The 22,764-nt window shown below is 43.3% G+C and overlaps 1 protein-coding gene across 4 annotated transcripts; it reads right to left on the bottom strand.

Moving 5' to 3' along the window:
• Window positions 1–170: 170 nt before the first annotated feature.
• On the bottom strand, window positions 171–21,671 carry LOC306912649 (pyruvate dehydrogenase (acetyl-transferring) kinase isozyme 3, mitochondrial-like). Of its 4 annotated transcripts, none has more exons than XM_079489025.1 (13): window positions 21,232–21,671; window positions 17,794–17,935; window positions 17,337–17,408; window positions 15,480–15,664; window positions 11,406–11,495; window positions 9,478–9,555; window positions 6,843–6,919; window positions 6,570–6,671; window positions 4,863–4,970; window positions 3,970–4,083; window positions 3,220–3,344; window positions 1,276–1,297; window positions 171–405 (listed from the first exon to the last, which is right to left on the bottom strand). In XM_079489025.1, the coding sequence occupies exons 1-13, from the start codon at window positions 21,332–21,334 to the stop codon at window positions 388–390; spliced, it is 1,236 nt and encodes a 411-aa protein (XP_079345151.1). In that variant the 5' UTR covers window positions 21,335–21,671; the 3' UTR covers window positions 171–387. The 4 variants fall into 4 exon arrangements, 3 of the variants coding, with proteins under 3 accessions (XP_079345151.1, XP_079345153.1, XP_079345152.1); XR_013788417.1 differs by lacking the exon at window positions 171–405 and adding an exon at window positions 2,035–2,584 and having other exon boundaries at window positions 1,276–1,976; window positions 21,232–21,670; XM_079489027.1 differs by lacking the exon at window positions 1,276–1,297 and having other exon boundaries at window positions 173–405; window positions 3,224–3,344; window positions 21,232–21,664.
• Window positions 21,672–22,764: the final 1,093 nt, after the last annotated feature.

The following is a 22,764-nucleotide window of genomic DNA, read 5'->3' as shown; positions in this document are numbered from 1 at the left end:
TTCTTTACAAACATTTTTAGATTTGTATTATCGTGAGAACGGTGGCTTCCATTTTCACATTGCAACTTTGAATAGAAAGCCTGCAGTTTCTATTAGCTTGGATTCCCCATCGATGATGTCACTGGTGGACGGGTCTCTGAACTGCCCACAGCCCTCCAATGAGACACAGACTGAATAGAAAAAAATAGTGCCATTTTATCATGATTATTAGTGAGGACCTATTATATGAAGATAGGTTGAAAAGTGGTGAAGTGGCCCTTTAAGTATGACTGATGGCAGCGCACGAAGGCATTGGCAGTGCTGGAAACTTTAGGTTTTGTCTCAATACTGAAGGGAACGAGGGACAATGGATGATTCCCATAATGAAGCGTCTCTCCCAAGTCTTCATCAGTTATTTGTATAGAGCTGAAGGAGATGAGAAGAGGAAGTCACCTCAGATTATTGAGATCCATCGTATAACAGCCTCCGTGAAGCCAAGCACCATCTTTTCTTCAGCTTTTTTTGAGTGGTGTAAACCACTCCTACAACTGGCTTTGTTAGTGCAGAAAAAATTAGCATGGTTGCTATGTTCACCCGGGTGTGATTTCATTATTGAGTGGTGTAAACCACTCCTACAACTGGCTTTGTTAGTGCAGAAAAAATGAGCATGGTTGCTATGTTCACCCTGTTCACCCGGGTGTGATTTCATTACGTCAGACATGATTTCATTACGTCAGACAGGCTATATTACACCACTCAGTTCACACGGGTGTGATTTTTTTTCATTTGACAGGGACAATGTACAATAATATTGCACCAGAAATAGCTTTAAACTAATTTACATCTGTAGTTTCACAAGTCTACGGTCCTATGGTCCATTTGTTTGTCAAGCTGATCGGAATGTTTTTCCGACAGTTTTTTTTACAACCATTTAATGCTTTTATCGTGAAAATAACAGCACCTACTCTGACACATTGATCTAAAAAGATCAAATGAATGTTAAAAATGTGCGTATAGCAGTACAGCAAAAAGCTTTCATAAAGGGTCCCAAATGTCATTGACGTGTACTCTAACAGCAACAAACAAAAATGAAATACAAAAGTCAAGTGATAGCGATCTCTGCCTCAGTAACCCTGCTGGCACTCAAGGCTGCTCTATCCAACTTTTCCTTAACTTCATATGTTTCTCATTGTGTAATTAGTTACACCCACTTGTTCTATAAAACAAAATATATAAACCAACAAAAAGGAATCTAACCAAAGACAAAAAATCGTTGAATTCTAAATAGTTCCTCACATGAAGTTTAAAATGGCCCCTTCTCCCTGGATAAAACAAAAGCCTATTAATATCAAACACATTTTGCTGTTTAAATAGCTATATATGTCTACTTCCACCAATCATCAGTGAAAATAACAACATGACACCAGTACATGTTGAAAACACACAAGCGTAGCTGAAGATCATTCAAGGTTCAAGAGTAATGTGATGATTAGTAATACCACAAATGGCCACACGGAGAACTGACTGCAGTTTCACCCACACATTGTTATTCCAGACTTCATGCTGCGTATTCAGTGCAGCAGGTCAAGACAACAGCACAGCTTCCATGCTGGTGGTGTTAGCATTGGGCCAGAAAGGGATCGTGCAATCACAGCAGGCCGTTCCTCACCGCAAAGGGTGCATTTTTCCAACAACATAAACACAAACATCATGCTGGTGCGGTAGAAGCTGCAGGAGAGACAAGGCTGACACGGTGTTGTTCTAAAAGAATCTTGAAGATGTGCCTTTGGTCCTTCATTTTGTTCAAAAGGCTTCAGAGCTGGGCAAACACGTCGGTGTGGCTGTACAACTGCTGGTTTGCAAAAGCACTGTCTGTAATAACGGTCAATATTGCTGATTGATGCGCATCTAAAAGCACACATAACGAGTTAACAACTAGCTATAACTATACATCTTAAAACTCTCTTGAACTATAGCCAACTGTACATCTTAAAACTCTGAACTGAAAGGTAAGAACTTTCTCCCTTTTGAAATAAAACTGAAAGTATATCCAACAGCCACCACACACAAAAAAAAAAGAATATCAATATATTCTTACTGTATACAGTAGGTAAGGCTTTCTCTCATGGAGATACAAAATAAATACATTGGTTCCTATACTGTAAATCTTTATAAATAACCTGTATTTATAATTTGTTTGTCTTTCTGATGTCATTATCATTACTATATATTAATTCACAATTTCCCGTTATAATTTCTAGTTGAAATTCGGCAGTTCTCCTCTCTCTATTCACCACTTAAGCAACATGCCACTGAAACTTGATTTTGCCACGGCAGCACACACACTGACCTATTTGTGTCTAATCAAAAGGGACTCCCAAGGGAAGGAAATTAAAACTCCTTTGCCCATTTGCAATGAAACTCAAACCCTCGGTCTTTCTGTTTGTGAGGGAAGTTGAAACAAGAGGTCCTTTTATGTGAGGGTTGGACACAGAAAAACTAAACAGCAAGTCTTCTACAGCTCTGACGAATCAGTGCAGGGCTTCTTCAGCCACATGGGGGAGTAGCCATGTCAGCAAAGCCAGGTAGGACTCATGAGGAAGAACTGACTTTGATAACAACAAAGTTAAGTTACTAATACAGCGGTTGACAAAAAGGCCTCAACTGGCCAAATGACCAAATTCACAAGAGATGATCTACTTTGGAAGAGCCAGTTTGTGGCTTACTGAGAAGGCAACAGGCTGTCATTAACACCAGAATCATTGCCATTGGGTACAGATCTACGGTCAGTTTGTATCTTCCAGCTGCGTAACTCTGTGTTTGTTACAATTTGGTCACATTCATGATTTTCAGTAACTCTTCCATGACAACTCAATAACTTGCAGCTTAAATAATGTGTAACGTTGGATATAATGTGATGAAACCTTGAAACACACATTTATAAATAGTTCATTTTAAATCTAGTTGATGCAATATATATATATAATTTTTGCTCCATGACTTTTCCATGGCCTGAGAATTGCATTTTCAAGTTGACTGACCTTTGCCGTTTTTTTATGGCCGCGGGAAACCCTGTTAGCAACTTTACCCATTGGAATGTTGATTCAAAACTGATCTTAAACTAGTATTTACCCAAGGGCAAGGTTCATCATACTGTACATGCTCTGGCCAGCAAGGGGTAGCTAGGGTTAGGGACTAGCGGAGTTAGACACAAGTTATCTTTTGGCCTTGTAATTGGACTTGCTGGCATCGCGTGGCTCTTTGCTGGGGTTGCTCCAGTCGTCCGCCTCGTTACTGGTCTTGTAATGCCGCCACGCTGACTTGTTGAAGACGGGCAGGCGTTCGAATGACTCGCTTGACAGGGCCTGTTGGTGGTGGAACAGTCAAACATAAAGAACCAATGAGGACACACTCAAAGAGAAACTACAGAGGGCAAATAATGAAGAGGTTGTGTGCGTGAGTTAAAGGAGAATTCCATGCTAGAAGGCTTTCTTACCTTTCTTACCTTTCTTTGTAGTCGTTACGTCCCCACCAAAGAGGTCCAGGTGTTTTTTTGTGCAAAAACTCCTTATTGGCTATTTCCCCTACCATAAGCCCTCAATTAATTGCACTGAATTGAATGGGGCTATGGGGTGTTATTTCCATCGAAATAATTAGTGAAGTGTGCCGCTTGGGATATTATTTACATTATGAAGAGAGGATATATACAAAAAAATAATAATTTTGAGCGATGGAAATAAGCGAATTAGCACAACACCCCATAGCCCCATTCAATTCAATGCAATTCATTTAGGGCTTATGGTAGGGGAAATAGCCAATAAGGAGCTTTTGCACAAAATAACACCTGGACCTCTTTGGTGGGGACGTAACAACTACAAAGAAAGGTAAGAAAGACTTTTAGTATGAAATTCTCCTTTAATGTTGGTTCATGTGAGGACGCTTATGAATCAAACACTATGGAAAATAAGAGGCAAGGTAAATACAACCTACCTTCAGATAAATGACAGCATCAGTTCCCACACCCTCCATGGAGTAGAGCTTCAGATCCCCCTGGAAGTACCTGGCATACAGTCTAGAGATGGGTAGACCGTAGCCAAAACCAGCCTGGAGGAAGGACACCAGAGGCACACAGAGACAGAGTCATACAGAGGCATACAGTCTAGAGATGGGTAGACCGTAGCCAAAACCAGCCTGGAGGAAGGACACCAGAGGCACAGAGACAGAGTCATACAGAGTCATACAGTCTAGAGATGGGTAGACCGTAGCCAAAACCAGCCTGGAGGAAGGACACCAGAGGCACACAGAGACAGAGTCATACAGAGGCATACAGTCTAGAGATGGGTAGACCATAGCCAAAACCAGCCTGGAGGAAGGACACCAGAGGCACACAGAGACAGAGTCATACAGAGGCATACAGTCTAGAGATGGGTAGACCATAGCCAAAACCAGCCTGGAGGAAGGACACCAGAGGCACACAGACAGAGACAGAGACATTCACAAACTGTAAACAAAATAAACAGCACTCAGCAATCACAATCAAATAATCATTTTAGGGGTGAAGTGTGTGTGTGTGTGTGTGTGTGTGTGTGTGTGTGTGTGTGTGTGTGTGTGTGTGTGTGTGTGTGTGTGTGTGTGTGTGTGTGTGTGTGTGCAGTGGCGTAACTAGACGTCACTGGGCCCTGACGCAGGCTGATCAGCGAGTGCCCCTCAACTCAACTGTCATTGCATCTCTGTATTATAATTTCAGACGGCACAGGTGGGCGGCCGTGTGCCCCCCTTGCCTCTGGGCCCCCACGCAGTCGCGTTGTCTGCGTCACGGTAGTTACGCCCCTGTGTGTGTGTGTGTGTGTGTGTGTGTGTGTGTGTGGTCTGAGTACACGTACCAGTGGGACAGCTCCAGGCTCCTGGGAGGGTGTAGGGGCGGTGGAGTATGTATAGTTGAACAGACGGTCTATCTTCCTAAGGGGAACGCCTCCTCCTCGATCACTGATCTGAACACAGAAAGAAACCAAAAAATCTAAAAGAACATCAGCCAGAAACATCCCCAAAGGGTCCACTCGCTAACCAATATTTAGAAAAATACTAAAACACTAAATCGAGACTCTGCATGCAAAGTTCTGTAAATCCATTCTGTGCATCCGACGGAAAGCACCAAATAATGTACACTGTACTGTACAGAGAAACTCGAGACTAGAGAGATGCCTCCCTCTGTACACTAACACAAGCACACACAAAACTATATGACTCATTGGAACAATCAACCAAAACCCAGAGAAAACTGGAATGCAATTTGGCGTTTTGGCCCTGAAAAGAGAATACACAGTGGCAGAATACCCAAGCACTGGGATTGATCCAAAACTGAGGAAATCCTTGACTACGTACAGAGTCAGTTAGCACCGTCCCATGACAGAGAACCTGGCTCCCAGGAGAGGACAGACTGTGCACCTACTGCACGGAAGATGAGGTGGAAACCGAGCTGCACTGTCTAACTTCCTGCCAGCTGTACCAAGACATCAGACACACATACTTCCACCCAAAGACAAAGAGTTTGAAAATGTGACTAAAAATGGAAAAACTCCCATATCTGCTGAGGGGAAAAAGTACAATATGTGCTGTTGTAAACCTTTGTTTCTTATGCCAATAAACTGAAAGACCCAAATCTCTCTAAAGCTGGATTTATACTTGGCTGCACGTCACATCACACACCAAAAATAGCCATAGGAGTGACACAGTGTGAGCTTCAACATCTGCCATGTGTAGTGCATGACATTATGAAATATATCAAGCCCTTAAACCCAGTTATTTATTTATTTATTTTTAATTTTATCCCACGATTTTGCAACCCAGTTTTTTCACCCAGTGCCAATTATCTAATGTAATCCTGGGCGCTACACTTCCTCTGTCAACCTGGGGGGGCAGCGGACTGACCTCAAGCCTCCTTCTATGCATGAGGAGTCCAAGCTGCTTCTTTTCACCTGACAGGGGGGAATTTCCCTGGCCGGACGTAGCGCGTGGAAGGAACAGGTTATTCCGACCAGTTACTTTCCCCTCCATCAGGTGCCCTGGCTGGCCAGGGGGAGGTAGTTTTAGAGACCAGGATTACTGCATGTTTTTGTGAGGGTACCTACCGTAGGGGACACGGGGAACATGCAGAAAGGCCCTTTCGCCAACCCCACCTCGGGTATGGGCACTGATGACGCACGGAGGAGGGAACACGCCCCCAGCGCCCACAGCGCCCCCAGCGGGAATCGAACCCAGGACCTTCTAGCTGTGAGGAGACAGCACTACCGACAGTGCCACCGTGCCCCCAAACCCAGTTATTTCTATCTCAGATATAAATAACTATCTGGGTTCTTGCTGTGTTTAATCCAAACATGTTATTTGTCTGGAGCAGCTAAATTACACTATAATTATCGATCGGTTGGGTGGCCATCTTAATTGGAACCAGAAGGTTCTCGGTTTGATGCCCGGCTCCTCCTGGCTGCGTGTCGAAGTGTAGGTGATATTTACTGTGTGTGTGTGTGTGTGTGTGTGTGTGTGTGTGTGTGTGTGTGTGTGTGTGTGTGTGTGTGTGTGTGTGTGTTCTGTACCTTTATGGAGAGGTCCTCATTACCCAGCGTCACCTTTGCCTTCACTGGTGGTAAGCCCTCCTTATTGTCTTCATGAAGCTCCACTGTAGCCCGCATTGAGTTCTACACACACGCGCACACGCACACGCACACACACACACACACACACAGTTAATTAAATTGACGCCAGGCAGTGGTCCATCCTGATAGAATCAAGGTCACGTTACACTTTTAATTACATCTGTGGAGCGTCAGGACCGTAAAGAGTGTGTGTGTGTCCTACTTTTTGCTTACCTTGAAAAGCTCGAACAGCATGTGGAAGAGGTGAGAGGGTACGTACACTGACTGGATAGGCTTGTCAGGGGTCTTCGCTGGAACACAGGAGTGAGGACAGGAGTGAGGACATGAGTCATGACATCAGTGTTGCCAACTTAAGTCTGCTTATTATAAGCAACGTTAGGCTCAAGATTGAGGTTGATGCTCATTAGGAAAAGTTTACTTTCATTTTCATTCGACTCAGACTATTGTGTTTTTAACAGTTTGGCAAAAATGTTTTTGAGTGGTGCAACCACTCCAAGGAACAGCAATGTCCGTGACTATGTGTGTGGCTATCAAGGGGCCAGTGAGGCTATTCAACGTTGAAGCTCTGGGCCCTAGTGGTAGGAGGAGGGACTACAGGCGGACCCGTGGATTCATGACCGGGAAACGTGCATGACCGTGCAGCTGGGCTTTAACATTGAGCGCTCGGTTGCACTTCCGCATTTGACCACCAAAATTTGGTGGTCAAATGCGGAAGTAGACGTTCTGAGACGGTACTTCCGGCAGTCTTCCGGGTGCTTCAAAACGCCACTGAGCAACTTCCACTGACATGAATAGCTGGGGGGGCGGAGCTTCGCGCCAGTTCAGTCTCTATCCTTTTATATACTCTATGGTGGCTATGTGTGTGGCTATGTGACTATGAGTACCAGTAGGGGCAAAAGTGGCGCTGTTGTGCCAGAAACAGAGAGAGAGAGATAGTGTTGCACTGTTGCCTAGTGCTAATTACAGAGAGAGAGAGAGAGGCAGGGGGTGAGGGGAGTTGCACCACTCAGTTCACACAGGTGTGATTTTTTTTTCTGTCTCGGTTTTATAACTTAATAACGTCTGTTGTTGTTGCATGGTCAGTGGTCCTCCATCAGTAGTTTTGTTTTGACGCTCATAATAAAAACTAAAAATAAGCTTTCATTTTCCCTCTGAGTATGTGGAATGGATCAGTTCATAACACACTCGCCTCAGTGCAGTTTTGCTTTGAGACACTTTCATTTTCTAACTCTCCTTAATGGGGCATACAGGGCTCAGTACTATGTGTACAGTACACAATTACACATGTGACATTCAAAAGTTTCAAAGAGCCTGCCTTTGGCACTTTAGTGAAACATCAGTGGATATAGTCCAAGACTTGTCCTGGAGAAAGGGGTTTCTCCAGGCGTTTGCCAGGTGTGGGGGGGAGAAAGATCAGGAAAAGTGTGTGAGGATGTCATAGTAATGTATATTGAAAATCACACTTTAAAAAGGATTGATTGGGGGGCGCCTGCTGGCCAAGTGGTCCAGGCGCATGCCACATATAGGCTTTGGCCTGACAGTCCCATTCATGACGACCTTTGCTGCATGTCTCTCCACTTCTCTCTCTCCCTCTTTCCTGTCAGTCTTCACTTGATACTATCAGTATGGCAGAAAAGCCAAAAAATTCAGTGCACTCAAACGAACAAACTGCAACAGCTGAATAGCCACATCACTGTGCCATGGGCCTCAGTGCATGGTTCAAAAGCAAAGCAAAGTTACTATATTTACCCAGGGTAACTGGACTAAGCATCAGATACTTGTTTACAGCCAGGCCCTGCTCATAGAACATTTCATGGTAGTGGTTCAATGCCTTGCTCAAGGGCACTTCAGCGGTGGTAATTTTAACGTGCCGGTCCGGGGATACGAACTGGTGACCTTCCGGTATCAAGACCGCTCCGCAAACCGTTCGGCCACCGCTGCCACTGTTCAAATGACAGAAGCCTGTAAACTGTGCATACTTGAGTCTGACTTGGAGGCTGCTGAATGGTTTTCATAGGTGGTTTCCATTGTGCACAGGTTCCATTGTTAAAATGTCTGGTGCATGACTTCACTCAGTGTATAGCCTGTTCTAGATCATCCACAGAATGTAAACAAAACAAGCTACAATGCCTACTATGCCATTATCAACTGCCTCTGCTGAATATTCATTCAGCTCTTTATATCCTTTAAATGCACACCTCTCAAACAGAATGACTTAAAATGATTAACATTCATCTTGATTTTACAACTGATGCCATGGCTGTGTCTGTATTGTGTCACTAGTAGTCATGGGGGGAGGGTGGTTGAATCAGACTGTGCTTCTTGTGCATACAGGGTGATCTCCTCGCACCCTCCCAACACCCATAAAAACACACCCACGTACTGTACATGCATTCACTCACTCAAACACTTTGAAGATAATGAGACACATTCTCAACATCGTAATCACACTTATCACAGCAGGACTAAATTGAGACTCTCTTTCTGGCACCACTAGCTTGAAATAGAATGTGTAAGAGAACACAAGTAGTAGTAGTAGTTTCAAGTCAACACTATGAAACACCAAGCCATGGGCAAATGAATAGATTGAATGGGCAGATCATGGATGAATAGAAGATAGATGGGTAAAAGCTACAAGTCTATGTCTGGTGTGTAATTAAGTCTACAGCCTGAATGTATGTAAATGTAAATCTATTTTTATACTGGGTTAGTCATTGCACCAAATCCCTCCCATGCCCCCCACCGCCGCCACCACCACCAATACAATAGTAGGAGAAACACTGTTAATAATATTATCTTGATGATCAGAATGATACAAACATACAACACAAGAGTGAATCTCTCTTACGGTTGAATTCCTCGATCTTGAGGTCAGGAGAATTCATATAGTACTTCTCGCATAGCATCTTGGCTGTGTCATAGGCATCTGAGAGACAAAGCACAGACAAGTTAATGCATTTCCAAGCAAACAGCTGAATCTGTCGACAAACTCCCGTTAGTTTGTTGTTAGTAGGAATGAAAAACAAAAAGGAGGGCTGAAGGAGAAGTGGTCTCTACACAGGGAATTGGGCGGTGCCCCCAGATGCAATTATTTTGCTGATGGATTCCCAGATTGCATAAAGCATAACTGAGCTGGACCTATTTCATAACTGCGCTATGTAGAAAAAAGAATCCCGCACACTGTCTTCACTTGAGATTAGATTTTATTGCAACGTTTCGGTCGTGATGAAGGTCTGACGACCGAAACGTTGCAATAAAATCTAATCTCAAGTGAAGACAGTGTGCGGGATTCGTTTTTCTACTTATCAGTTCCTGTTATCCGACGCACCTGTCCATTGTAGGTGTGCAGAAGGACTTTTCCTTATAGTTTGCTCCTTTGGCTTCCTTCCTTTATTGCACCCTATTCACTTCCAACATGAGCTCCTTTCAAGAATTAAACGAGCTCACACAGAACAGTGCTACTACCTTTGAATTCTCAAATGAAGACGCACAAAGGATCCTGCTACCAAACATGGATTTGGACAGCGCGCTTTCTTCTAGCGAGATGAAACGTAAGCTGGAGAAACTTCACATAAAAGAGACCAGACTCCTGATGCATGGATCCACACTCAGTGAGTACTGGCGAAACAAAAGGATACCGAGGGGACTAAGGCACGACACAGCCCCCACCATAGGAAAGTCCAACACTGACTTTGTCAAAAAATGGGGAGAAATCTTGAATAAAGCCTCCCTTGATTTGATGCTACTTATCGTTGAAGGCCTGATGACCTGACGACCGAAACGTTGCAATAAAATCTAATCTCAAGTGAAGACAGTGTGCGGGATTCTTTTTTCTACTTATCAGTTCCTGTTATCCGATGCACTTGTCCATTGTAGGTGTGCAGAAGGACTTTTCCTTATAACTGCGCTATGCAAACATTTAGTTCAGCAGTGCAAAAGAAATGGACCACAAGATAATACATGTGTACAAAATAAACAGACGGGGGAAAAGATAATGCGAAGCCTGCAGAGCTAGTTCAGGCAGACAACTCAAGGCAGCGTGCCAAACCCTGATCAAATGACTAGTCAGTCACATGCACTCTTTATCTGATCAGGGCGGGCTATTTAAACGTCCCTGCCTACCTGGCCATTCCTCGCTTTCCCTCCTTGCTGGTTGCTACACTGTGCTGCTCTACGGTTTCTGCCTCTACTGAACATTGCTTCACTGTCTGCTGCTGCCCTATGAAGTTTTGCAATCCCACCGCCTCCCCAGCATCCACCTGTAGGCTCCGATTCTATATTGCCCTTATTCATTCCCTGTAAAAAATCACTTAATTGTACATTTTTCATGCTTACAGGGATGGAATGAATAGAGACAGAGCTCCGACGTCAAACTATGCTTCGTGTATCTATGCTCAAATTCTATGCTCAATTAAAAAACATTTAATTTAATCCAAGAGTTGTTTTGCCCAGGCGGCTGGCATAGCCATCTGGGCACCTTGGCTGGTAATCCAGTCTGGCAGTGTGCCGCGGGTTCGACTAGCGATCCCGACGGCTTTACTGCGTGTCACCCCCCCCCATCATCTCTCTCTGTATCCCTCTATAAAAAATAAAATAAAGGCGAAAGCCATAATAAATACCATAAAAAAAAATCCAAGAATTGCTTGAGTGAAATAATAAGAATCAAAATCGTGTGGCATTTTTGCAACTAGTCAAAAAAATAAAATGCTGCTAATTGAAATTAAATTTTAATTTGAAGAAGTTATGTTTAATGAGAAAAGGTCTTTCAAATCTTACCTCCGACTACATCAGCCACGTGACAGGTGGGGTCAATGCTGCCAATGTGTTTGGGATGAGCTGGGTTGGTGTCATTGCCAAACAGGAGAGCTACAAAGAAATACAGTGAATAGAAACATTTTAATGAGAAATGTGCTACTAGAGGGAGCAATATACTTGATCAGGTTTATACCACCAACATAGCCCATGCTTACAGAGCCCAGGTGTACCACCATCTAGGTCTCTCTGATCATGTTTCGCTCCTCCTGCAACCTTGGTACACTCCACAAATCTGATCTAGTAGGCCCGAAGTCAGGTCTGTCCCTAAGCTATCCCTGGGCCCCAGGACTGCTTCAGCACCACAGACTGGGATATATATATATATATTTTTTTTTTTCAACTTTGTTTTTATTGAGGGTTTACAGACATATATTCAAATAAACACAGAAATTAAAACAAAATAAAACACAAAATAAACGAATCATAAATAAAATTACAAAATAAAGTATACTCAATTAGAACCTTTACTTGGGGGTACCATTAACTCTTCCTTACTCAATTCACCTCTTTTCCATTTATACAGTGACCATTTTTCCCATCTTTTCTCATAGAGATCTTCTCTTATTCTTAATTTGAATGTCAACTTTTCCATGGCTTCGATATTGTCCATGATGGTTCACCATTGTTTATAGTCTGGTATTTCAGTCTTGAGCCAGTTCTTTGTGATCGCTTTTTTCCCAGCAGCTAAGAAGATTTTGACCAGGTATTGGTCTCCCGGATGTACAGATTCTTCTACATATATGACCCAGATACAGTACAAGACAAGAACAGGGAATTTCGTATCCTATTACCTCACATATGGATGTATGCATTATCTCCCAGAAAGGTTGTATTTTTGCACAGTTCCAGAAAACATGTGTATGGTCGGGGTTCATGTGGTTACACTTTCTCCAACATGGTTGTTGGCAGACTGGGATATTTTTAGTGGCCCGGAAGCACTGACGCGTGGGTTTCTGAATAATTTTACAGACTCAGTGCTGGATTTTTGTGTGGATAATGTTACACACTGGAAGCAGATCTGTGTCTTTCCAAACGAAAAACCTTGGATGACACCAAAACTACAATCACTAGTAAGAGCCAGGAATGCGGCACATAGATCTGGGGACACCAATGCATAGAGCATGGCGAGGTCAGCCCTGAGAGGGCGGTGGCCATCTCAGGGCAAACTCAGGACAAACTCAGCCCAGCATGGCGAGGTCAGATCTGCCAAGCTGGCATATAAGACCCACATTGAAGCCCACTTCTACAGCTCCTCAAGCCCCCAGCAGGTGTGGGAGGATGTCAGGGCAATTTCGGACTATAAGGGAAGAACATCCCCCCCTGTCAATGGCAGCGCACCCCTAGAAGTTAAACACCTTCTATGCACGTTTTGACAGGGACAATAAGGACCCGGTGTCGCCCCCTCTCCCCTCTGATGGCTCCACCTTACTCCTGAGCACTCATGTGGTCAGGCCTACGCAACATCAACTCCCGGAAAGTGGCGGGTCCAGATGGAATCCAGGGGACGGGTGCTCAAGGACTGCACAGCTGAACTAGCACCAGTTTTCACCACCATCTTTAACCTGTCTCTGGGTTCATGCTGGGTCCCTGCACGTCTTAAGGCAGCGACAATAGTCCCGGTTCCCAAGAAACTGAATGTCACAGGCCTGAATGACTACAGGCCTGTGACACTCACCCCTATTGTCGCTAAATGTTTTGAGAGACTGGTTATGAAACACATCAAAGCTGCCATACCGCCATCATTAGATCACTATCAGTTTGCCTACAGGAGGAACAGGTCAACAGAGGATGCCATAGCCCTTGTGAGCAACACATATGGGAGACTCCTTTTTATTGACTTTAGTTCGGCTTTCAACACTATCCTGCCTAGAAAACTCCACAGCAAACTACACGAACTTGGACTGAACACTACACTATGTAACTAACTAACTAACTTCTAACTAACCGCACACAACATGTCAGAATTGTCAATCACATCTCCCCCACCCTGCCCATTAGCACCGCGGCCCCCCAGGGTTGCATGTTTAGTCCACTTCTCTACACACTCTTCACACACAAACTTTAGGTTTCTGGGCGTGACTGTGGCCGACGACCTGTCCTGGAAGACCAACATCACCTCTGCCGTGGGGAAGGCACAGCAACGCCTTTTCTTTTTAAGGAAACTTAAATGGGCAGGACTTCCACAAACTCTGTTGATCAACTTCTACCACTATGCAGTAGAGAGTGTGCACTGTGCTCACCTATGGGCTACTGGTGTGGTTTACCAGCTGCACCAGGGCAGACAAGGAGGCCATCCACAGAGTGGTCAAGGCTGCAGGGAGGATCATTGGGACCAGTCTTCCAGAGATCTCCACAGTCTTCACCTCCCGCTGCCTATGCCGTACAAATAACATCCTACAGGACCAGTAGTTCCACCCAGCACACCATCCTTTCCAACGTCTGCCCTCTGGTAGGAAATATTGATCCATCCGGTCCAGAACCAACAGACTGACCAACAGCCTCTACCCACAGGCTGTCAGGCTGCTGAATGAACAACCTGCCCCCCGCCCCCCCATCCCGAGCCTCCTCTATAGTACTAAAAAGGTACTGAAAATGGACTTGGTCTTTGCATTGAACTTTGGACTATGCATTGCTGAACTATTATGACTTTGCACCATTACTTTGCACTAGCACTATTGCACTTTGGGTTATTGTACACAGTATGGTTATTTATTTGTATGCCAGTGGTGAAGCTCTATAATGCAAGCAATGACAATGAAGATCTATCTAAAATTCAGTACATTTGAATGGATTTTACTGAAAATATTAAATCCATGACCAAATCTACTTCTCTATCGATTACAAATCCTTTTGGTCCTTCTGTCAATTTGGATTTCTAAGATAAAGTGCAGAGAGAGCTTTTGACATAAACAAGATGGAAAATAGTAATGACGGCTGTGGCCTCATGTTTACACTGTAAACATGAGGCTCGTACTGAGTGACACCCTGTTGCTGCGTTCACACTAGCAGAGACAAAGTGACACTGACGCAGAATAGTTGAGATGGCTTAAACGTATTTTCAGCACTCCAGTGACGCAGTGAGGTGTCAATCAATCATGTGTTTTTGTTTCATGACGTCAGTTATTTGTAACCCTTTATATTGTTCTTGGTCGTCGCTCCCACACATGCTTGATGCATGGCGTCAACCAGTGTGTTAAGCAACCCTTCAATGCCAACTCTGCCGCTAGTGTGAAGGCAGCATTAGAAGATCTTGCTGCAAATATTGCATTAAGCCATCAGTCTTGTTAGTTTTAGAGAGCTGATGCTCTATAAAGTCAAGATGACTTTCCCTGTTGATTAAACAAAGAGGAGACTGAGAGGGCATACGCATATATTACATCACCACTTGCAGGTGGGAGTTGTTTGACTCAAAGCTCAACAAAACTGTTCCAAAATAGACCCCGATCCTGTACTAATTATTCTGGGTTTGTCAGACTCCATGCCTAGGTTGACGAGAGCACAGAAACAACTCTTCTCATATGGTCTGATTACAGCAAAACAACTAATTTTGACGCACTGGAAAAAGGAGGAGGCTCCTGCATTTAAGCATTGGCTAAATTAAATGACTAGTACGCTTCATCTTGAGAGAATATGGTATTTCCTGAGAAACAGGGAGAAACAATTTGATAAGGTTTGGCTGCCCCTTGTCCATTACTTGAGTAGAAACAATTCATAGACAGGATACCACTGATGTGGTTGACTGTACGACATTTTCTTTCAGATGTTTTCCATTTTTCAAATTACTATTTTATTCTATAGTATGCGGTGTCACTGAGCTGTATGGGTGGGAGGGTTGAGGGTTTTCTTTCTCTTTTTTGTCCTTTTTTCTTTCATTTTTTGTTTTCTATAAAAGAACAATGTAATTCATATCACAATGTTTTATCTACAACAATTTATAATCTGTAAGAACTTGTAAGAACCTGTGTTGACTGTTAACAAATTTGAAAGATAAGTATTCAATAAATCAATCACAACATGTGATAATGTGACACTCACTGTGCTGGTTGATGAGCATGCGGAAAGAGATGCGGTTGGTGTAGAAGCGGTCCAGGAAATACTGTATGTTGCTGCTGATGAAGGGGTCAAAACCAAACTTCTCCTTGTACTCCAAGACCCCTTGAGCCATGGTAGGAACCACGTCGTTGTTGCGGTTGCGGACCTCTATCAACAGCTCCAGGAAACTGGAATTAGTGGATGAAAGAAAAGATGATGGATGGTAAATGGTAAATTTATATAGTGCCTTTATCCAAGGCGCTTTACATAGATTGTGCATTACATTCACCCATTCATACACCGATGGCAGCGGAAACCATGCAAGGCACCAACTAGCACATCGGGAGCAATTAGGGGTTCAGTGTCTTGCTCAAGGACACTTCGACAGTAACTCTGGGGGAGCCCGGGTTCGAACTGGCAACCTTGCGGTTACCATCCAGGCACTCTACCCCTGAGCCACCGCCGCCGGATGGATGGATGGATGGATGGAAAACAGTAGGTACTCAGTAAAATGGCAGTTTAACTCGGACCAACGGTTTGTCGAAAAACGAAAAAACACACATTTATGTGTGTACGTAACGTGGGTCTGTGGAGGACTGTTTGTGGCTTCTGCAGCTGTAAGTGGTAGCCTTTTTCTTATTAACAGGGTGCAAGCAAAACATATAACAACGTTAATACATCTTCATTGGGTCATGTGTTTTGCCTGCACCCTGTTAATAAGAGAACGGCTTTAAAGGACCACTTCACCACTTTTCAACTTCTCTTCCTCTAATTGGTCCTAACTAATGTTCATGATAAAATACCACCATTTTTTCCTACTCAGTCTGTGTCAGATAGGAAGGCTGTGGGCAGTTCAGAAACCCGTCCACCAGTGACATCATCGATGGTGAATCCAAGCTAATAGAAACGGCAGGCTTTCTTTTCCTGAAAAGTTGCAATGCAAAAGTTGAAGCCATCGTTCTCACGATAATACAAATCTAAATATATTTTAAAACAAATCTTGTTTTAAAAAAAAATCTGCCTAATGATGATGTCACTGGTGGACGGGTGTCCGAACTGCCCAAAGCCCTCCTATGAGACACAGACTGAGTAGGAAAAAATGGTGGTGTTTTATCATGAACATTAGTGAGGACCAATTATATGAAGAGATGTTGAAAAGTGGTGAAGTGGTCCTTTAATAAGTTTGCTCTAGTGCCATCTTCCTTCATGCCTTACTAGTTCCTGCTCCTGAGATACACCGGACCAGCCTGAACTGGGCTTGAGGCACGGTGGACCACCCACTGTTCTTTTCCAATATGACCTTTCATAACTTTTCCAGGGCTTGGACATTGTTGTACTTTGATATATCGAGGTCATTATCATGAGTCATGACCATAGGAATCTGGTCATGACAGCCTCTATCTGTCATAAAGGACTGTCACTCTGTAACCAGGGCATTGTTATGGTATAAATATATACTCTTAACTGCCCAATCAGCCCAGAATAGGGCTTTGTTTATTACAGGGATGGGCAACTTCAGTGAGACAGGGCAGTGTGCAATGGATAGATGATTTACACATTCATTTAGAGCTGTACCTACTGTACTACATTGTACTGAATGTTTGACCCACCTACTACTGCGTTGAATATTACCTTCTGTTACATCAATTATGCCACAGAGGGTAATACTACTCAAGTGTTGCCTAGTGCTCTGCAGTTAAAGGACAACTTGGATGATTTTTTAACCGGAATCATATATCTGACACAATACTTACCAAAGTGTCTCGTGCGAGAGAGCGCTCGTTTTTTTTCTTGTTTTCAGACAAAACACAGGTTAAATATGTGGCTACAAGTTGCTTCTCTATTCAGTACATCACTCACTCATTCAACACATGAGGATCCTCTGGTTTTCTGTTCTCGTAACCCAGCAGTTCCACAAAGCTTTGCATGTACCTGAAAAGAAGAAACAGTCAAAGTGAAACTCACATTCTGTACACTGTTCTCTCTCTATGGACTCAGCCCCCCTAGGGAAGCCCTCACCACCACCCACACACAAGCATTTGAATTATTATAGCGCATACGTAATAGATCCAAACACTGATCAGAATAAATTAATAACAGATTACTATAAAAACCTGCCTGTCCATTCGTCAGGTCACGCCACCATATATGGCCGTCAGCCCCTCCGAACTGCAGTCCACACACACAAACCTGTCATATGCACCCGCCCGCCATCTCACTCACTCACACACACACAAGCATCTACCTTATCTTACTTAGCTTACTGTCGGGGGCCTATCATCATGTATTAAGTGAATTTCTGGACGAGGTATCTCACCATTTCTGGACCAGTCTGATGGAGGGCTGACTCAGGAGGTTATCGGGTAGCAGGTTCACCTCTCTCATGGTGTTGGCCAAGCGCACGGGCAGCTCCTTGCGCAGAAACATGTATGACGTCTTCTCACATGCATTTTCCCTGCCTGAGAGACACCCACAATCAATCTTATGGGAAAAATGCACTTTTGTTGTTTTTATACATTGATGTATTATTGTAAATGTCTGCTTTCTAACTAGGGCTGTGCATTACGTCAATATTGTGATATGAGACTAGATATCGAAGGGGATTTTGGATGTTGTAATATCGTTATATGACATAACACATAAGCATTGTCTTTTCCTGGTTTTAAAGGCTGCATTGCAGTAAAGCAAGAACTTACATGACTTATGACTTATTTATGTTTTCATCAACTATCTATGAATTGTACTTGTAAGTTCATTTGAGGTCGTTAATATGAACTCTGTGAAATATCCATTTAAGTGGTTCTACAACAGGAACTAATATTTCTTCTAGTAGTGTACACTTTGGAGAATGATGAGAAACAGTAGTGTTCATGCATTGAATAATCTGCTAAAAAACTGCCCTTTCGGACTGTGAGATCAGACATTTTGTGGAAGATGCATATCCTATACAAAATATCCCCAGGCCTGTTAATAAATATTGTTAAAGGCCTATTTGTGTTATCTCTTTTATAATACACGGATGCAGAACGACATAATAATCATCATTACACTGCTCTAATATTTGCTATTTTTGTTATTGAGGATTTTTTCTAATCAAAAATCTCATTCATTGTGTAAGTATTATGGTAAAGCACAATAGTCATCCATACAATATCATCGCAATTTCAATAAGGTATAATTTGGCCAAAAACTGTGATATTTGATTTTGTACATAACTATAGCCCTAATTCCAACTAGGTTTATATTAAAGAAATGTTGAATGCCCCACTGCAGAGTGCAGATGTGACTCAGCACAATTTAATTCAGTTAAACAACTTTCCAACAGTGCATTATTTAATTGGACTGGCAGTGGTTTCCCTACGTAGTGACAGTACGAGGCCAAAAAGCTTGCATTTTTTGCAAGCCTAGCGTAAACACGATACACAGCTTATTGAATGCCTGCAGAAGAACAATGACTGAAACAGTGTTGCTTTCTCATTGCAGACTCTTAGGTTGTACACGACACAAAAATGATGGTCAACTCTAAGATTTCTTTGCTTATTACCCCTTTTTCTTCCCAATTTTAGTTATACTACTTAAATCCTCCCCACATCAGGCACATACTGTACACTCCCAGTGAGGATACCCCACCGGGAGGGAATAGACTACTAGAGCCTTCATCCTACTCCTTCCGCCCAACACTCCCTGCTGACAAGGGTAACCGGAGAACTCGCCGGTTTTCCGACTCGCCACGGTTTTTTAGTGCATTTTAGTTTTACTTCACCTTTATTTAAATTGCATTGAATTGAGAGAGAGAGAGAGAGAGAGAGAGAGAGAGAGAGAGAGAGAGAGAGAGAGAGAGAGGATAGTTGTTTAGAGTTGACACTAGATGAAGTAGGAATGCTAAAGTTGAGACACCAAGTACCGAAACAATGTAATTCATTAGCAAACAACATCCTGAAATATCATTGGTACTATCATTGGTATTCATACTCACATTTGAATCATTATCTAGCTGACCATTTAATTGCACAAAATAATTTGATCACTTTGGAAATTATGAAGACATTGAAACTTGTTTCTCTCCACTTTCCGCTGCGGAGAGTTGGTAAACCGGCGAGTTCTTGCCGGTTTGTGCCATCACACCCTGTAGTGCGATGGCACTAGTGCCATCACACTAGTGATGTGCCATCACACCCTGTAGTGCGATGGCACTAGTGCCATCACACTAGTGATGTGCCATCACACCCTGTAGTGCGATGGCACTAGTGCCATCACACTAGTGATGTGCCATCACACCCTGTAAGAGTACGTGCAGTTACTAATGTCACCCTCCCTGCCCAGCTCCCCTCCCCCATACACGGACAAGACTATATTGCACAAACACATTTACTGAGCTCAATGTGAAAGTGCTGATACAAGTGAAAAAGCATGGCACCACAGTGTGAGCATAGTCATGAGTGTGACTTCAGAATTCTGTTAGAACGGAAAAGATATGATAAGGAGTAAGGACAAGGGCTTTACCTCACTAGACTAAGGTTGTTGACCTCATCTCTCATATAAGCCTCAGGGATATGAATGTAGGATCTGGCACTAAGAGAATAAGTCAAGAGAGAAAATCATGCCTGCTATGTGAAAAGCACTCACACTTTTGGAACAGTTAACATTTTGGGAATCAACTAGAAGACAACGCGACCAAAATAGTGACTCGTGGTCTGGCAGACCTCGTCTGGAAACCAGATGATTCTGCCAGGGCGAATGGCATACCACCAGTGAGGTGTGTGACGATGATTATCTTTTAGTTCGTCCTTGGGACACAGTCACATAGGCATGCCTCTCTCCTGGCAGGATTGGATAGGGCAATGGGGTAGGGCAATGGGGGAGGGCAAGACCCAACCTGTTGTTACTTCCTGTAGCAGTGTATATCTTGTCTGCCACGGCTGTGAACTATTGTCCAGAAATCATGTTTTAATCTCAGCTGGTCATGCTTTTAATCACGGGCGGATTAATTAAACCAAAGCCTTTGTGGTGAAGTTGATGACACCACCACCAGAAGTCACGTGCAATTTTGAACCTTCCGGAGTTTGCTGTATTCTGTTCTTAGGCTTGTCTGTGCTGTGTGTAGCTGCCTAGAGCAGTAGGTTCTCAAAGTGTGGTCTGGGGACCCTCAGAGATCCTTGGGGTATTCCAGGAGGTTCCCAGAAAGAGTAACATTAAACATCTGTTTAAGCATAATAATCTGTTAACCACTTTAACCCTTACAATGTGATGCGTTGCAATCTTGTAGATCTGTTATTTTAATTCAAATGGTTAGGGTTTGGCTTAAATTAAAATCTTGGGACATCTCTAAACATTTTAATCAATGGCCAAATACTGTAATACATTAATTTGGGGGTCAAGTTGACATGAAAGAAGAAGAGATAAAAGCACTATTGTTCTGCATGACCTGTGACGACTGTGTTTTGAGTAAACCTTCAATTCAAAAGCACCGTGTCATCTCATAACAGTCTGGGCATAAGGTTTCACGGCGACAGTGTGGACCTATTTATAGCCAACTGAACTCACATTAATCTGACTCTGCAATGGCTGCCACGATTCTAGGAAACAACTTAATAAAGAGCCAAGCCAATTAAGGGGGCCCTATTATTCTATGACTGAAAATCATATTATGTAAGATATTGTGATACAGAACATAACACACTCACTCACTCACTCACTCACTCACGCACACACTGACACACACCACACTCCAGTCTCCTCCTCTTCCTATACTCACCAAAATCCAAAAACTGCTTGATGGAGAGCGGAGAGGGCGAGAATCTGGAATAATATTCAATCTTTGGGTGGCTGTTTTTCAGCAGAGACAGGAAGATCCTCATGGTGGGAACTTGATGATGATGATGATGATGATGGTGTACAGTCAGTACGAATCCAATCAAAAACAACACGCGATAAGCTCATTCAATAACACACTTTGACAGCGTGACGCCGTTATCCTTTGTCCGCGGTCCACATTTGACAGCAGCAGCGACCGGTAGAAATTAATGTGTATTCATACGAGTTAGGTGATAGCAATGCGAGGCTAATGTCTTGGTTTGATGTTGGAACATTGCTGCACGCTCACAGCAGCACGTATCCCTCTCAAGTTCAGAGTCAACCGTACGTGACGGACGTCGGTGCTCCACTCCGATTGGGTCAAAACCCGGAATTAAGGAAATCCCACGGCCCCATTGGACGGGCCGCGTGTCAGTCAACCTGTTTGCCCCGCAGGGCATCACAACAGGTTAAGATAAGAGAATTATTTTTACATTATAAATTATCTTTGCGGAACACATGCTGCTACTGTACAACATAATTGTAGCTTGGACACAAACACAATGGACCATGTGTTATATGTTTTCCAAATACCAGTCAGTGTATGGGATTGGGACCAGCAATCCATGACTGGAAGTCCCAATTCCGAAGTTTGTAAACATATCATCACATCATCCTATAGCTGCTATTTAATTATTACTTTAGGCCTACGGGATGACAGCGACAGAGAGACATCTAAACATGTAGGATTCGTTTTGTTTTGTTTCAGCTCGTGATGATTTGTACTACAAAATATAAAAAGCGTGTATTCAAAGCTAGTACTGCTACTCCCTAGTCCCTTTAAACTATCCTTATTATGATGACCACGACCACCAGCAGCTCTATGACAGTTCTCTGTCACGTCTACCAGTGCTAGTACCACCTAGTGGCTGCGTGCGGGAAAACATCACCAAGTCAAAATAACTTGCAGGATAGAATAGGTAAGGGATAATATCTGGCTAGGTGGTCATTGTCGGGAGATAATTCACCGACAGGGAGTTTAACCACCGAGGCGAAGCCGAGGTGGTTACACTCCCTGAAGGTGAATTATATCCCGACAATGACCACCTAGCCAGATATTATCCCGCTTATTACATGGCTAACTAACATAAATTAATCCATTGATCCAAAACACAACAAAAAAAGTATTCCATAACTTCGCGCTGGCTGCGTCTGCCCAGCTGCAGGGCTGAAGCACTGTCGGAAAACAAGGAAGTGAGTTGATCAAATAGAATCCATTTTCGGGTCCAGCTGCTTCGTCTATTTCTCGCTCAAATGTTTTCAAAAACATTTTTAAGAGCAATGTTTAGCTGTAAATTACATTGTGTGTCAGTAGTGTGTGTGTTTACATGGCTGTTATGTTGGAAACGGCAGTAAATCAAGCGGGCGCAGCCGCGCAGCTGGTGGTGCTCAGAGGGTTTGATTAGGCAGCGGTCATTATACAGCGGAGCGGTCA

This window comes from Electrona antarctica (assembly GCF_951216825.1).
Source record: "Electrona antarctica genome assembly, chromosome: 20".
NCBI classification, from domain to species: domain Eukaryota; kingdom Metazoa; phylum Chordata; class Actinopteri; order Myctophiformes; family Myctophidae; genus Electrona; species Electrona antarctica.
Note: the sequence above shows the minus strand (reverse complement) of the source record. Positions and strands in the feature narration are given on the sequence as shown.